The sequence below is a fragment of the Ornithodoros turicata genome, chromosome 5 (genome assembly GCF_037126465.1).
Source record: "Ornithodoros turicata isolate Travis chromosome 5, ASM3712646v1, whole genome shotgun sequence".
Classification (NCBI taxonomy): domain Eukaryota; kingdom Metazoa; phylum Arthropoda; class Arachnida; order Ixodida; family Argasidae; genus Ornithodoros; species Ornithodoros turicata.
In genome coordinates this window covers 76,299,343-76,317,292 of record NC_088205.1, presented here as the reverse complement: position 1 = coordinate 76,317,292, position 17,950 = coordinate 76,299,343, and the positions used below count along the sequence as shown (strand labels likewise).

Below are 17,950 nucleotides of genomic sequence, written 5' to 3'. Positions count from 1 at the left end.
CGGAGAGTTCTTGGACGTAGAAACCACGTGACACGATCGGCCCAGTCGCGGACAGGTCGTCGGCTCCGCACTGAAAAGGAATGCGATGCTCTGTACCCGTATTTAGTGACTCCAGTTAATATGAGCCCAGAGTCGTGTAGGCCTACATGGAAATATCGTTGGTGACGCTGCAGCACGACACATTCACGATTCGGAGCCTGTTACAGGCGCTTCCCAACTGAGAATATGCCTCTCCATTACAGATAATGGCGCCAGGTCTTTATGGAGGAAACATTTAGAGCCAACACCTTCCCGTGGTCCATTGACCCAACGACGAACTACGTCATCGGAGGACACTTAGCACCGAGGGCAGAATGGGATCCCCAGCCTGTTGCGCCCCAATATTCACGCCCTCCGATCTATTCCACGCCCAAAGTTGAGGTCCCGACACGCTATACATTGTTCTCAACTGCCACCGATAGGACACCTTCTGTGACACACTCACGCGCCGCCTAGCCCTCCTGTGATATATTGACCTTTCGTACTGACGTTATACTTGGATGTACAATCCACAGTGGCGTGACAGCAAGCGCTGCTCAACTTTCTCGATAACACATAACATAACTTATCTGCCAACTGTGAGCAGTCATGCGAGCAGTGAACAGTGACGAAAGAGTGACCAGCGGTTCTACACTCCAAGAACAACAGAAAGAGTAACTACAGCTTCCAGCCCCCTAGATTGGAAGCACTCCCCATTTTAGTTTCCTGATCCTGAGAATTATACCCCAGCAGTGCAAATAGTCACTACACTCCATCAACGCCCGTGCATTCAGTCCCGAAAGAGGTTGTTGCAACCCATCGAGACCCAGAAAGGAACCAAAATTACTCCATATTATTTTTTAAGTGTACTCGTTTACTGGTACGCTGATTTATTCACCGTGTCTCCTTTCTATGCTTTCCTTCCCTTTAATACAGTATCAAGCCCACCGTCGTTTGACAACCTGTCGTCTGTTACGAGACGCTCCCACCATCCTTCCCCTCTGAGTAAGGTGAGTTGGTTCATTGCTGCGTTCTTGGTTGGTTGTGGGAGTGCTGCCGCCTACCGGCTTACCTGCCAGTATTGTTGCGTTCACTCTGGAATGGAGACATGCACGACGGCGGGCTTGATATTCTACGACGGTAGCATACCTTGAGCTTGAAGGAACGAGAGGACGCACAAAGGAGTAGGCAGGACGAGGCTCAAATGGCTCGTCCTGTCTACTTCTTTGTGCGTCCTCTCGTTTCCTCAAGCTCAAAGAATGCTACCGTCGTCGAACCTCCACCAGCTCGCTTGCCTGCTCACCCTTATTTCGTTGATACTCTATTAAAGAGGAGAAAAGCATGCAAGGCAAACACGGTGAATTAATCAGCGTAACAGTAAACGAGTACTCTTTAAAAATAACGGTGAGTAATTCTGGTCACTTTTGGTGCCTAGATGCATTGCAACAACTACTGGACCCTTTCGGGACTGAATGCATGAAAGTTGATGTGGAGTGATTATTTGCACTGCCTGGGAGTAACTCTCAGTATCAGGAAACTAAAATGGGGAGTGCTTCCAATCTAGGGGGCTGGAGGCTGTAGTTACCCTTTGTGTTGTTCTTGGAGTGTAGAATCTCTGGTCACTCCTTCGTCATTGTTAACTGCTCGCATGACTGCTCACATGACTGCTCACAGTTGGCTGATAAGTTCTGTGTTACCGAGAAAGTTGAGCAGCGCTTGCTGTCACGCCACTCTGTTTGTACGTCCAAGCATAACGTGAGTACGAAAGGTTAATATATCCCAGGAGGGCCAGGCGATGCGTGAGTGTGTCACAGAAGGTGTCGTATCGGTGGCAGTTGAGAACAAGGCATAGCGTGCAGCGACCTCTACTTTGGGAGTGGAATAGTTCGGAGTGCGTGCAACATTATGGCGCCAACAGGCTAAGAATCCTATTCTCCCCTCAGTGATAAGTGTCCTCGGATGACGTAGTTCATCGTCGGGTCAATGGACCACGGGAAAGTGTTGGCTCTAACCTTGTCCTCCATAAAGACCTGGCGCCATTATCCGTGAAGGAGAGGCATATTCTCAGTTGGGAAGCGAATGTCCTAAAACGAGCCCCTGAAATAGGCTCCGAGTCGTGAACGTGTCGTGATCCAGCGTCACCGAGGACATTTCCATGTAGGCTACTTGACTCTGGGCTCAGTTTAGCCGCTCAGATGACACAATCTGATTGTGCGTGTCCATAATCATGAAATGTTCTACGCTGACGACTTTTGGCAGAATGGTATACAGTCGTCTCTTACTCTTTGGAACGTCTCTTACGCTTAGTCGTCCAACGTCTGGAAAGCGATTTTTACATGTACCTCAAAGCAGCAGGTATGGCGAGTTTCATGCGTGAGACGTTTCGTGGGGAAGCTCAAATGCACGCTGAACAGTGCCGGATTTACAGTGGTGGGGGCCCGGGGGCACTGTGCTGTGGGGGCTCCCTCGTGTAGTCTATGTCTATCCAATGTGTTATTCGGAACGTGGACGGAGGACAGATTTTTACCAAGTTTCCGTTTCAGAGATGCGTTTCAGGAATGCAAAACAGATTTCCCTTGGACAAGGCCTTTACTGGTGGGGGCCCCTTTGTGGTGGGGGCCCCGGGCCAAGTCTGCCCCGTCTGCCATCCCCTAAATCCGGCACTGACGCTGTCAACATGTGGAACATTAAACGCTGCTGTGGATACGTTTTGCATGACTGACACGCGAAAACATATATCCGTTCTGTGACCGTGGAAAGTATATGAAAGAGCGGCGACGATGATCGCGTTCGCGACGAGGCTGGGAAATGGTTTGAACTCAAATCGCAGAACGGAATGTGTTGTCTATGTCTTTCCTGGGTTTTAGAGATGCTGTAAGGCATACGCCGGCATGGTTCCTTACGAGGCAAGTCGAGAGTGCGCGGTCCTTCCCCGACCAACATGCCGGCGTACAGGCAGGAGGTCGCTTGGCGAAAACACGCCATTTTGCTACCTCTTCTGACACAACAATAAGAAAGCAGTTTTCGTACGAACGTATTCGATAGGTCACGAATAAATAAATAATTTAAATAAACTCGAAATAAATCGCTATTTTTAATTACATAACAATTATCTGTTTCAGGTCATCACAGTTATTTCTATTTTCAATTCAAAACTCACGAAGAGAACGACAGAAAATTCCACGTCACCATCCCGCTCGTGGAGCAACGACAACAACGACAATTCACTGGCCACTGTTCCTAGTGGTGGAAGAAGAAGAAGAACAATTCACTGTATTCCATTCAGAGCGGGTCATTCTATGAAACGCTCTTCTCCGACTTCACTGCTACCAGATCGCATCCTTCTGCTGACCAACCCCTCTCATTTTGAGCCGTGTGCCGTACGGCACACATTCTACGGCCAGCCGTTCCACTATCTGAATTACCATCACGCCACGCCCAGCTCCTGTTTATTCCGCGGAACCATCACTTCAGTTTCTGTACCCACGGGTCAGCGACGACAGAGTGCCGAAACCACCCGTCATCTCGTTCCTCAGGATTATTTTCTCAGTTAGTACCACTACGGACAGACACCTCTTCAACCTGCCATCGTCCGGCTCCATGGCTCCAAAGGCTCACACCTCTACTTCCGTCTGACCTGGCAGTTTCAATTGTGAAGGTACCCGACATATCAGATAGAAAATTTGGCCTTAACTACTTCGAAGTGCGCAAATACGAGGCCCTCATGATTAAAGTGAAGCTTGAGGAAACTTACGTGCTAAATTCGACCTCGGATATTTTGATACCGTTCTGACGGGGAATGACTTTCTCCGATTATCTGCCGGATACTACAGTGCGTCTCGGTTTAACTCGAACAGTAGCAAGTTCCTCAACATGCCTGTGCTAGGTGCCCGTATGGCGAAAGCGATATGGTGTCACCTGCTAACCTATGACGGTTCGGTCGACCAAGCATTGGAGAGCATCATGAACCTTCAAACTTGTTTGAAGAAAAATGTCGATGACAACGGACGGCGAAAGTCAATACGAAGCGGGGATGAAACAAGTAGATACGTTCTACCTGTCGTGTCTGTTTCGCTGGCGATGAAATCTCCACCAGGTTGGCACACCGTCAAGGAAGCATGGAATATAATCAAAATGTCTAACGCTCAGCTGTTTCACTTGCAATACATGGACAGCATGTGTCGCAAATCAGGTCTCAACCAAGACGACATGGACAGAATCAATCTGCCTCTTAAGTACATACCGGATTTGCGTTGGCTTTCCAGTGTCCTGAAGGATCTCCCATGACATCTCCCGAAGAACTCCAAGGGGGGATCACGCTGGGCCGACGCTGGTCTGTAGCGTGTGCGTTTGCTAGCAGCCTCGATAAGCCTCGAAATAGAATATTTACTTCTATTCTTTCTATATATTGCAATTATATAAGGATTTCGATGTTTGCATGTTGGGGTGTCAGTTTGATCACGTTGAATTTGCTCGAGTTTCACTTTAGGCTGGTATTTGCAGATGCACAAGCTGTAGCATTGCTAACGTCGAAAGGTATTGTACGTTGTCGTTGTTGTCGAACGTTGAAAGGTCGTTCGTTGTCACAATGACAACCAAAGGGGTTTCTCACCGCACACAACCTACTTCGGTTGCTCCAGAAAAAGAATCCAATAGACTTTGGGCACACTGTGGAGACCCGTGCTGAATAAAGTCTGCAATACTTAACAACTGAGCCTGTTGCGGTCATGATAATAAAAGATAGTCCTTCGAGTCTGACGTGGTTTCGTGAGCTAACCTGTATGCGCCTATATGCTTCACTATGCCTATATGCCTATGCCTATGCGCCTATATGTCAGCACTAGTACAAAGTAGGACAAAGCAACGTGGAGCAGCAAAATTGCACCGCAACTTTCCTGATATTTCAGACAGCATATAGAAAGGACGCGATTGAATGCACGGAGGGAGGAGATACACGCCCTGCTCACACTTTCTGTGCTCAAGGTTGCCTCCCCAACGAAAGAAAACGAAACACCAATCCAACTGGAAGGAGTGACACAAAAAGAGAAGTCTACGACTATTATAGTGAGAATAGTATATACATTACTTATTTTAACTGACAGGACACATGTCTCTGTGTCACGCATAAAATCTGCATTAACTGAACGTGACGGATATCGCAGATGCTGCTCAAATAGCGTCCCGTGGGATTCTTGTGACATCCGAGAGCGGAAAGCACTTGTGATTGGTTGTGGAAGTGCTGCCCCCGACCGGGTTACCTGCGGGTATTGTTGTGTTCATTGCGCAATGGAAACGTGTGGCGTCTAATAAGTGTCCAAATACTAGCCACTGGTGTGACAGTGATGATTCAGTCTCTCTCACCCGTGGCCATGGCCATTCTCATCGTCAAGTTTCGCCAGGTTGTGTGCTTGCATAGGATCTTCAGGTGGCTTAAATATCGTACATTAAGCAAAAAAAGACTACGCGCTGTATCCGTCCTACTGATGAAACTCAGCTATATCAGTCATCGGTAGTCGTGGAAGGTATCACAATTAACAATATAATACTATCCAAATTCTAATTATACTATGTGCCTTGGTTGTATGGTCTCTCATCGGCGAGATCCAGGCAATGTTACTGTAGATGCTTGTGGTGCACGACCTTACCTCTATTCAGCAAAAGCCCGAATGTAAACAATTATTAAACGTCCGAGGTGCGTCGAAGTACAGAAATATTTTTCAAACGCGAGGCCGTCACGCATTGTTGCATGTTTTACTCTTCAATGGACAACAAGTCCATTGCAGTGCAGCAGTACTCAGTCAAAACAAATGGAACAGCCTTGGGAGAATGCGTGCCTAACAGTACACGACGGATGGACTATAGACAAAAGAAAGAGAACAGCTGGGAAGACATGTGGCTTTCATCTTCAATTCAGTGTCCACGTTTGGGGGTACCTTATTACAGTAGTAAAAACGTAACAGTGCCAACAATGGCAACACGGACTGTCTTTATTCGGACTCCAACACGCGGGTGCAGTTGCCAGATATGACTGCTTTCCCACTACGAAATGCGACAATCTCCGCTAGTGTTTTCGTTGCGCTGCGCCGAATCGCGAACGCAAGCTGTCGGTGCGGAACGCGGGCGGCGACGGGCGAAGTCTACGTAGGTTCTCGAAAACAACACTTTACCGCCCTAGCCTCTTATCTTCTAGTTCAGAGGCTGCCATGACTGCGAAGAGTCCCTTTTCACTCTCTCTCTGTAAGCTAATGCTGACAACAGGAACCACGCCGTCAAGGTATTGGCGCACGTCACCTCAAAGCACTCAACCACGTTCCAAAACGTTGTAGTGAAACTCTGCTGCAGCACCTTGACGTGACAAGACCGCATTCGTTGGGTACAATCTCCCGCTTTGTACATACTGAGCGAACGGTAAGAAACACGCAGACAGAAGACACAGCGTTCAAGCATTCAGCTTCAACAGAACTTGCCAGTCCCTTTGTCTCGCGTGTCTTCCGTCCGTGTTTCTCATCTTTCGTCCAGTATGCTTACTTTTGTTCGCTTACATTCGTCGCTACTTGGTGGTAAAGCTGAATGAAAGGTAACGAAAGCTATAGCACCATCAGGCACGTAGAACGACAAACTTTTTCCAGGAAAAAACTAGGACCTACTGAACTTTTGAACCTGTTCTATTTCATTGGCCGTACAACGAACTAGTTACCTTTTGACATTAGTACACTACAGCTTCTGCATGTACAGTGCTGGACAAAAGTTTACGGAACGCGCTCCTGCGCAGTCCTCCTTCAGTGACTGACAAAGTCAGTAGGGTACCAACCCTACTGACTTTCAAAGAGGTCACTGGGTTACCTAGGTACATGTCTAAGTCCGTACGCTCCAAGTCGCTGCTAGCACCGTACTAACTGAAAGGGATCCCAAAGTGAAATTGAAAAACGTTTTATGTAAAGATTCAAATTCTCATAATTATATTATGTACAAACAAAATATCTCCCTCAAATCGGCGTTTCACTCGCAAGCTTATCCAGGCTTCTAGCAGACACACAGGCTACAGAGCCCCATTGGTCCAACATGATTCCAGCAGTTCCGAGGCAACCATGGGAGTGTGCGCAGAGCACTGGAAGGCTGTTGCGAAATCCGTTATGTACCTAAGAGGCAGATTGATGGGGTCTGTAAGACTTTGGTTGTGACCTAGTTCGTGACACATGCTGTCCATGTATCGCAAGTAAAATAGCTGAGCATTGGACATCTTAATCAGCTTCCACGCTTCTTTGACGGTATGCCAGTCGGGTGCAGACGTCATCGCCGACACAACAGACTTGATGGCTAGAACATACACAACGGCTTCGTCCTCTGTTTCTTCCGAGTTTCGCCGCCTGTAGCCGCCGATATACCTCCTGAAGCAATTTTGGAACTTTCTGATGTTCGCAGAAGTTTCATCGCTCCAACCGTCGTACGTCAACAAGTAACGCCACATGACTCTGGCCATACGCACACCGAGCACAGGCATGCTTAGAAACCTGCTGCTGTTCGAGTTAAACTGAGACGCGCGGTAATATCCGGCAGACAGTCGGAGATGGTTATTCCTCGTCAGCACGGCATCAAAATATCCAACGGTTGAATTTAACACGTAAGTTTTCTCGAGCTTGACTTTCATCATGAGGGTCTCGTACCTGCGGACTACGAAGTAGTTGACGCCGAATCTCCTATCCGTTATGTTGGGTACCTTCAGACTTGGAACGGCCAGGTCAGATGGAAGTAGGAGCCTCAGCCTTTCTAGCGTTGGTTTAACTATATCGGTGTCGTCGCCCTTGAAGATGTTACTGGCAACAGCGAACGTTGAAACATTGTTGATGAGTTGGTCGAAGATGGCACGGAACTCGGAGTCTCTCTTGGGGTTTGTCGCAGCTTGAGCGTAAAGAGCTTCCCAGAGGTTGTTCGCTCGATTCAGTTCCTCGTGGCAGACTCCAGAAATTTCCAGTCCACTCATATTCCTGGCGAAGCTCGGATCTCGCGTCACCTTCTTATAGGAGTTGTAGACGAAGGATGTTACGACGTATGCAGTACTGAGTGGCTGATTGTCTCCGATAGTGCGGAAGAGGTCGATGAGGTACTCCTTCCGTGGGTGCGTCACGAACGCTGTTGGTATCGCTACTGCACGCGCCAGGTTCCGCCATTCTATCTCGAAAAAACTGAAGATCGCGTTGATGAGTACCCCGGTTTCTGTAGCTTTTGCCGTAGCTGGAGGTATTGGTAGCCCGTCCTTTTCGAATTTTAGAAGCGCGTTGACGTCTACGGACGTCTTCAGACCCCTGTTGTAGGCCGCCACTATGTGGTCCAGGCAACCGCGCCTCATTTTAGACAACGCGGTGGCAGCGTCGTAGCGCACTTCAATTCTCGTTACTTCGTGCTGAATGACCCAATGCAGGATCCCGTTGATGCCGTACAGGCCGAACATTATGATGCAAAATTTCGCAATCAAGTTGATGTCCATTTTCTCTCTGATGTTGAAGGTCTGTAGGATTCCCGTTGTCATTTCGCCGCAGAGGACGTCTGTGTTCAGGATGCCATTCAGACAGGACCTGTAGTATCCGGACAGTGCACTACCAGCTGTGGTGTTCATGCTCGACCCGACACCCTGAATGATGTCGCCTTCATAAACATCCCGCATCTTCAGTTTCTTCGTCCTGTTGAATCGGATACGGTTGAAACAGGTGTGAAGATGAAAATCTGTGCAGGGATCGATGGACACATTGATGATTCTAGAGAGTCTCCGTACTTCTTGAGGACAACAGAAAGGTGCACCATGCCTGAGAGATCCCCGGCCCTTCGGTCTGATGACTAACCAGGCGGTGACTATTGAGATGACGAAAATGAACGTCATGAGTATGGCCACTCGGAGGGATACTGTTCCTTGCCTTCCTGTTCTTTGGGAGGAGAGAGCGGTTGAAGACTGAGACACGACGAACCTGGCTCCTTGAGGCACTGATGGTGGCAGGCTGAGTACGACGCCTTTTGGCGGTGTTAACAGCCGAGGAGACATGCCTGAAGCGGGAGATGCGGCAAGGTTCTTGATACTCGGTCGTCGCCGACCGGTAGGGGCAGTCGGAGTACGCATGGTTCCACGGGAGAAAACAAAAATTGGAGCTGGGGTAATGAGAATTCTGGTCGTCGGGTTGCTTGCTGTAGGATGTTTGCCAGTCGTCAGACAGAAGGATCTCAGGCGGTCCGTCTGGTTTGCGAGCAATTCTCAAGTCGTCGCGGCGCTTTCGATAGAATGGCCAGCTTGAAATGGAATGAAGCAATCTTCTTCTTCTTCTGCAATCTGAGCGTGCGCCAAACGCCCATGGATGTTATTTTTTATCATCTCCCTCAGCAGTTCGTAGTTCAACGCTAATAGGGCTAGCCATAATACCCTGGAACGCATAATTTTAGCTAGTTTTCAGCGAAATATGTTCCTGTCCTCACTATGTACTTTATTCTTGCTGTATTCATTTTGCAACAGAAATTGGCGGCCTTATGCGTCCGTGTCCAATACGGACAAAATCATGTATGGATACGTGGTTGTACCAGAAACGTTTACGTTTTTTTTTTTTCCTTCGTTGACTTACAGCTCTGTCACACCACGGCCTACTACCGTAGCAATATCTATAGTACTTCTATAGCAGTATTTACTAGTATAGTAGTCCAATGCTCCTTCTTGAATGGGTCACTCGTTACGCCTCGAATGGCATTCATTTTACATGCAATAGCACTGCATTAACGCGCGTTTGATGCCTCGGTCAAGCCGCGTCGCGTCAGTGTCGTTATAGCCTGAGGGGAAAAGAGGGCCCTCGCCCTCGCGATGCCCGCTCTCCCTATCGTACGTCACACCGCCTCTGCTGTACTGAAACGTTGCGTCGGGCGCGCTCAGTGTCTGCACAGCGTATGCAGATCATTCGCGTAAGTGTAGAGCTCGCAGATATGCCGCCATTGCTGCAGGAGATGCAGACGCGTTGTCCAAAAATTGGCGACGTATGCCGCGTGCCAGTGAGGATGGCAGGAAACGGTGTGCGGCAAAGCGTGCCGCCGCTTTCGGCCTGAAACGCGCACAAAAGAATACAGTGACTTTGAGAAGAAGCGAACGCGTTTATAGGCGACATTCGTGTGTCTGAACGAGGCCAACGGTAGACTGTGGTCGAGTTTGGCGTTGCACGCAAGCACAGACGCGTCAAGCACTGACACGTTGCTCGTCTGCTGCTACAATACTGTCGCATTTGCGTTTCGTACTGTTCTTTTTTTTCTTTTTTTTTCCGGTGGAACTGCTACTGCGCACTTGCTGGTTTGTCAGGTTTGCGTTCGCTGGTTCCTACGTTTCCCCCTGATGTTGTTATTTCGCAAGAATCCTGGTTAACCCCATTTCGTTCTTTTTGTCGTCCTGGGTATTTTTTTTTTTTTGTAAAAGAAATAAAAAATGGAAATGTTGGTACTGAGCCACTCGGGACTGGCTACTCCAGGACGCGTTATTCAGAAAAGAAGAAAGGGAAACTACACAAATCCATACACTTTGAAACGGAATAGATGAAAACATCACCACAAAACTCGGCACCGAAAGCAACAGTGTAGGAGACTTCACGTGTGAAATCTCAATGCAAAAAAAAAAAAAGAGCGGAAGAGTGTCAAAGGGGTCCGTCGCGACGAGGAATTGCACAAGGGCGCGTATGGCCGTTATGAGCTGATTTCCGGCCCAGCACCCAAGACCCAGCACCTTTTCGGTGGAGTAATGTCGATTATCCAGGCGGGCCACCGATGACATAAGCGTACAAGGGTGTGCTCTGTACCTTGGGCAGTCTTGGAGTATACGATCCACGTCTTCAACTACATCACACAGACCGCAGTTGGGGGACGAAACCTTGCCAAGCTCGAACAAACGTCGGCCACTGTATGGGCTCTTCCTGGGTATCATGCTTGTCGTTTAGATTTCCTTGTCGGTAGAGGGCGGTAGCCTCTTGACGCTTATTTCATCCTCCCCTGGTTCGCTCGTCACGCGTCATGCATGAAGACATCTCTGTCGACAGGGAAATCCTCGGCGCACCAATCCGGGGCCGGCTCCCACTTTGTCCTGGGCGAACGTCGAGGGTCACCACCTTCCAGTTTTTATAAGTGTTCAAAATTAGTTCGCCCTAAAAGTATGAAGAACTGAGAAGTGATGATGTGTGTGTGATCACACAGCCAAATTCTACATGGTGGTGTCCTGAAACATGGTGGTTATATTTCACTTTACAGTTCCGTTAAGTCATTTCCTTTCTCGTGTTACGAGGAACACTTATCTCGTAGTGTCCAAGCTGCTTCCTTCTCTCCACATACCAAATGCGCCTTCTCTTCTTGATGCACGTAAGCGTGCCTATTGTGCGTTCGCTACTCATCACGAATGCAGAACAGTTGTCCATTTGCCCTTGAGCGTCCCCAAGTGGCAACCATGTTTGCTTCCTCTTTCGAAAGAGAATGCGCGATCCTTTAGAGGCCAAAAAAAAAAAAAAAACATAAGGGGGAAGTATACGATACGCCCGTGAAAGAAACGGAATGGAATAAAGATAGTGTCGTAAATAACGGAGCGGAGATCAAAGCGAAGAAAGGAGTTGGAGTCTTCAAAGCGAAAACGACACATAGCAACGTCGTAGAGACCGGAGCCAGACATCGTGTCACTGTTAAACAAGAATGCGCTATTTCCTGTTGCAAAATAAACAAACAAATAAACAAATAAACTAAAAAATACAAATATATTCTCTCTGAAGTATGTCGGTACCTCTCATTCTTTAGGAGCGCATATTAGTGTTACGATGACTGCACACGCATGCGATAATATGGCGCGTGATCCTGCGAACGCAACGAAAAACAAATTTGTGGTGCATTCTAAGAAGGACACGTTTATAAGCCGGAAAGTGTGGTACGAAAGTTGCAATGCGGCAATTCTTTGAATGTACAGAAAGCAAACGGTTACAGAAAATTATACGCTATGAAGGCGTACGACCCAATTTCAACCCTTCAGGTAGAATTATGAACTCATGGCGTAATATAATTATTACTTCTAGGCAACATTTCCCTGCGCCTAAACATATATCCACCTTTAATAGTTTGAACCGCACCGGCTTTCAACAAACATAACAAAAATACAGTTAACGTTTCGGTTCCCATTCGAGTCTCATCATCAGTTAACTGTATTTTGTTATGTTTGTTGAAAGCCGGTGCGATTCAAACTATTAAAGATGTCTACTCCTGGCAATTGGACTATATTCAGCATATATCCACGAAGGACACAGCAGAAGGGCAGCGAGTACCCCGCTTTGTGTGTGTATCTGTCACGAAATCGTGCAAGCACCTATGCCAAGCCAAAAATAAAAAAAAATAAAAAGAAAGAGTTGTGTTGAATTTTGAACGAGAGAAAGGAAGTTCAACACGTTGCGTTACTTCACGAAAGCGCTGTGCACGAGAACATTTTTTTTAAGTGTTACTATTAAGGTTGACGGGAGCTGTACGTGGTGGCCACAAACTGGAAGAATTTCAATGTTCCTCGTAGCCACAGTTCCTTCGCGGCGTTAACACCGAATAAAAAAAAAACAGTAATAATCACGGCATTGGTGTTCAAAATTATTTGCATAAAACAGCTCCGTGTAAAACGCGCGTACTGCCATATTATTTATCTACTTCCTGTATAACATTTGTTGAGCCACTGTGACCCTGCTGGAGGCGTTCCCTGCTTTCATGAAGTCAGGAAAGCTTCAATTCAATATCCCTGCATATACGACAACAGGTTGTGGGGGAAAAAATCTGCGCCGCAAACACAACAATACAGGCACAGAGTCACCTTAGAACCTGTATCGGACAATTTATATTTTATTTCTTTTCTTCTTTTTTTTTTCTTCTTTTGCGTGTATTAACGAAACAGGACCGCCTACCCGTAGCTTCCATAAAAGCAGCACGGCTTCGGTGGGATGGGACTGCAAGCGTGTTTGATCGAAAGGGCGAAATAAGTAGTAAATGGCACACGTGTAAGGTAGCTGGATAAATCGTAAACCGAGACCTCGAGACTACGTTTCAGTGGGTGGGTGTGTTATGACGAGTTTCTGTTCTTTCTATTTTGGATATTGTATTGCTTTTTTTTTTTTAGTTGCAGATTTGGTCGGGTGACGAATTCAATTTCTTCATATTTTTTTAAAAATTTACTTAGCAGCTTATCAACTTATCAATCGTAAACAGCAGGCAGTTACGAAGACTCCCTCTACATGTAGACGACGAGAGTGACGTCAAGACACTTATTTCTTTCCTTTCTTCCTTTCCCTTAAATATGTATAACTCAACCATCGTCCAACACAGCACAGACAAAATTGAGGCTTCCCTTGCCAACGCGAATCTTCCCTCCGGGCAATATTGAAGACGGACAAACAGAGCCAGTCAACTGCCCGCATAGAATGGCAGCAATTAATGTGCGCGAGCCAGCCTAATAGCGCCACCTTAATTAGTTTAAGCGGCGTATTCGCTAATGAGTTAGAAAAAAAAAAAGAATAACACCCACGGAGTGTTCGGGAGGCGAGAGCTGATCGAGTGATCATATAACATGAAGATTGCCTGAGACATCGAGTCATGCCACAGCTTCTTGCGCGGGGAAGATAATTGAGTCAACGAATTAGTATCGGCTTAACCGAATTTCGTTAGACAGGTACCTATAGCGCGCTGATACAAGAGCAAAATGGATAATTGAGGTTATGTCAACGTTTACGAGAGTGTCATCAATATCTGAAGTTGGGCAGGACTAGGAAGAAGTCGATCACGATTACAGTAGAGGAGTCACTGAGAAAGAGAGGAGGTGGGGGGATGGAAAGCTGCTACCGGACTGATCTGATCTACTATATGCGTTATGCACATTCATCGCGGAAAAATGCTTTTTGAAAATTGTTTTTTCTTCAAGACAATAGAACAATGGAAACAGCTCTACCGCAAATATTTATTCCTCGCAGTCTACAAATTTTGCTAGTCATTGTAGGGTCCTTCATCCTTAGTGGTGTAATATTGGCTTTACGCCATTATTACACGTAGTATCTTCGTGTTTAATTCAAATCCTTCTCTGGTCATATGTATTTCCTATGTACGCTATCGAAGTATTCAGTGCGCGTATTTAATGTTTGGTGCTAACGTTTGGTAATATTTTGGTCGTATCACCTTGTATTCTGTATTCCCCGCCCTGTAATAGCTCCTGCAGTGGCTGAAAGCATCGACAAATAAATAAAAAATGATGTACGACGAAGTAGGAACAGCCTTTCTTTTTCACTTCACACTTTAAAATCACTCGACAACGCTTCCGCAGCTCACCCATAAGACACCACGCATTCACACCAGGGAAGCCACACTGGAATCCCTCACCTGCAACGAAGAACAGTCTCCCATTAATACAGAGTCGTACGCGCATGCAGTTCAAATTCTTTATGTGGCATTTCGAACGTTATCGAGAAACACCGTTATCTCAAATGTGCTCATATAACATTAAACTCATTTCCATAAAGCGTCATATTACATTGCATGCACAATATCGTAGAGCCTTTGCTAGAGCCCTTCGCGTATTTGCAGCGCTCAACTCCACTAATAGAATCATATCGTTACGAAAGTCAAATATCATTTGACCAGCGGCATGAACCATGAACCATAATGGAAGATTGAAAAAAAAAAAAAAAGAACAGCGGCATGGCCCAGCGTGTTACGGCGTGTTATGGCGTCCCACACTCTGGTGGTAGTCAAGGTTGTACTGAAGACTGGGAAGTGATGGGTTCGAACCGTACCACCGGCTGTGCTGTCTGAGGTCTTCCCTGGGTTTTCCGAAGACTTTCCAGACGAAGGTCGGCACAGTTACACCTGAAGTCGGCCTTAGGACGCATACTAACCCCCCTCCCCTGTCCCCTACTCCTCCTTGCTGTCCTCTCTCCATCGGTCCACATATGTACAGCGCTCATAGCCACTGTTGCTTCGCGGCGCTAACAAAAAAAATATAATTTCATAACGTAGCAAGAAATACGTATGGCATAGTAATTGGGGTCATCGGTTGAGTCGTTTGTGACTTATGAGCGAAAGAAACCGCGGTTCATGTTTTTCATCTTTCTCTTCTTTTCGAGAAGCGCAACAACGCGGAGACACCTGATTGGACAATTCGTTTGAGGAGACCAATGAAAGCCCGCTCCGCATTGTCTGCCTTATTGAGGAGGAGAGGGAAAGCGTAAATTGCGTTCTTTTTTACGCTAATAAATCACGAAAGGTGCAACCAATGAATCCCGTTCCTTTTATGTTGGTGTCAAAGTAACGGCATCTTTCATTCCGCGACGAGAAACGTTTGCACTGCACTGCCCCTTTAACATCACTACTAAATGACCTGGTCACGTAATTAAAGAAGGAGAAGCCCACAGTCATTACGCTATTTTCCTTCCTCCTCATTTGTATTAATTGGATGCAGCTGAGCGCGCGAAGAAATGCGTGCCTATCTGCTGTTTCCAGGCGCCTGTGGCTGGGATTATCCCGAATATTCTGCGGAAGATTACATAACAACGCCGTTAACGGTGCGGTAAGAGACGAGCCGCTAAATGGATCCGTCGTCAAGCGAGGCGAAATTATCCATGATGCGCGGAAAATGTCCGTTATTCCGGGCAGGCAGGGGACGCCCTCCGGATTTCCAGGAAACGCGTGTCGGTAGCCTCTAGTGTCCCCCCCGCTAACACCACGCAATTGTAGATGGGCGATAGCTACTTCTTGGGAACCACATTTCAAAATTATAGTTTAAAAACTACCGTTCCCGCTGCGATATTTGAGCAATAATTAAGCTGTTGTGGTCGCGTTGTCTCTGCGTTTCTGCCCATGTTCAGGCTTTTTCACTATGCGGACTTCCTCCACCAGCTTGCTTGTAATTTTTTTTTAATTCCGTGTTAGCGCCGCGAAGCAACTGTGGCTGTGAGCGGCGTATAGACGTGGACAGATGGAGAGAGGACAGCAGGAAGGAGTGGGTGACAGGGGGGATTAGTATGTGTCTATCGCAGGCTGAGCCTTAGGACCGAAAGGATGCTTTTCTTCCGACAGAGGGAGGCTTAGGCCTCATTTGTTCACAATCCTCTTCTACGACGAACCTCGTTGCCTAGAGAATACATTGCCCGGACAAGGCGAAGCTGCCCTACTTATCGCTCTCACTTTGAAAGTGCGAGAGCAAAACTAACTCAGGCACACATGCTGCGCCGTTACCGCCGTTTGTATATTCGATCGACCGTGTGCAGTGCTTGAAGAGTTCATGCGACCTGTTCGTCTGTTCCGCTGGATCGGTGTTTGCACCTCATAATGTACATTCCTTTACGTCTTTTTCTTTTTCTTTTTTGTCGATTATTTAGAATAGTTCTTCGACAAACAGCTCTCGGCAATCAACGTGTCTATTTGACCTTACCACCATATTGTGCTTCGGCAGCAAATGTGGAATGAAAGAAGGTTAGGGTTTCTCCTTCCCCTTCTCTCCCGTTTTTAAGACACATAATCATCGCATCCATAAACGTAACTTTTCTGCTGTTGTTGTTGTTAAGAGTTGAGTGGCGTTTTCATGTTTTAACAAGGTTAAAAAGCGATAAAAACCGGGCTGTTTGGATGTGTCCCTGCCATTAAAGTTGTTTGTCAGTCAGTGCTTCGTCTGTGTTGTCTCTTTGTGTCCCCTGCACCGGGGTTTTATCACTTTAACAAGGTTGCTCCGAGGAAAGGCATGAAACAAAGGCACGACCAAAGGGTACTCCGTATTCCTGATATACCCGTATCTGAAAAAGTTGCGTCTGCGAGCACAAAATTTTTAAGCATTCGCCAACATTAGCGCATCTTATTTGGATTGTCCACGCAGCGGTTTGATGGAGGGTCCATCTGCAATCAGTTTCTCGTTCACTGCCTTATCACTTACATGAAGTATGGCAACATTAGCCCACGCGTCAACACGATACTTCCGAGCAGACGCTGTCATTCTTAGTCAATTTTTACATAAAGCAAGAGAGTCGACGGCGAAGTGACTGATATACACTTTGGTCTCTCCGACTTTTTCTCATTTTTGTTTCGCCTTGTGGTCTATGCCTCTTCTTTCTTTTCTTTTTTTTTTACTGCAACGGCACGACGTTTTATTCGACACGTGCGAGCTTTCTACCTCCCCATTTGCCTTTCCTAAAAGTGGGCACAACTGGCTCACTTCTTAAATTGGTCGAGTAACTATCAGGTGCTGAAGTAAATAGAGATTTCATGCTTTCCAACGCAAGCGTCCCATCTCTCAATAGAACCCCTGCATGAACACATTGTCCTTTCTGTGAAAGTATGGAGGAAGAAATGAAAATGGGGCACACGACATATTGATGGCCGTTAACTGCGAAATGAGCGCATTCGCGCAGGCAATGGGGAACACGCGGAAAAGAAATGCGATTCAGATTTATTCCTTCCAGCAGAAATCTTCCTTAACCGTTTCTTCCTCCTCGTTTTCTTCTCTTACACCCTGCTCGTATGTTGAAAGTATATTTGCCCGCTTAATCACATGAAAAGAATCTCGATTTTCTGTCTGACTCGCCCAGCAAAATGTAGCATACGAAAACCAACTTCCAACCCCTTGTGTCGCAGATGTTTCAATGAACGTGTGCAGTGGCACTCCTATCCGCTTGCCGATTTCTAAATAATAATAATAATAATAATAATAAATCAATATAATACAGGTTCTCTTTGTCGACCTCGCGTAACTCTTGATCCGAAGTTAACGTGTTACGTGGAGTCAGTGTAATATAATGTAATGTGGAATCTGAGGAGCACGTAGAAAATAAACCAGTAAATAGACTACCAGAGGGTGCAACTATTATCAAGAGCGAAAGCTGCATCACATCATGCACATCGAATAGGACTGCCTTCCCAAGCGGTCAGACCTGTC

General features: G+C 46.7%; 1 protein-coding gene across 3 annotated transcripts in view; it reads right to left on the bottom strand.

The window, feature by feature from the left end:
* Positions 1–17,950, bottom strand: part of LOC135394860 (leucine-rich repeat-containing protein 70-like) — a 404,291-nt gene that overhangs the window by 292,744 nt on the left and 93,597 nt on the right. For 2 of the 3 annotated variants that reach the window (XM_064625891.1, XM_064625889.1), the window contains one exon: positions 14,356–14,406. The exons of the other annotated variant lie outside the window; for it this stretch is intronic. In XM_064625891.1, the coding sequence (XP_064481961.1) occupies positions 14,356–14,359 (4 nt within the window). In that variant the 5' untranslated portion in view covers positions 14,360–14,406. The remainder of the gene's footprint in view (positions 1–14,355; positions 14,407–17,950) is intronic. 3 annotated transcript variants of the gene reach the window in all.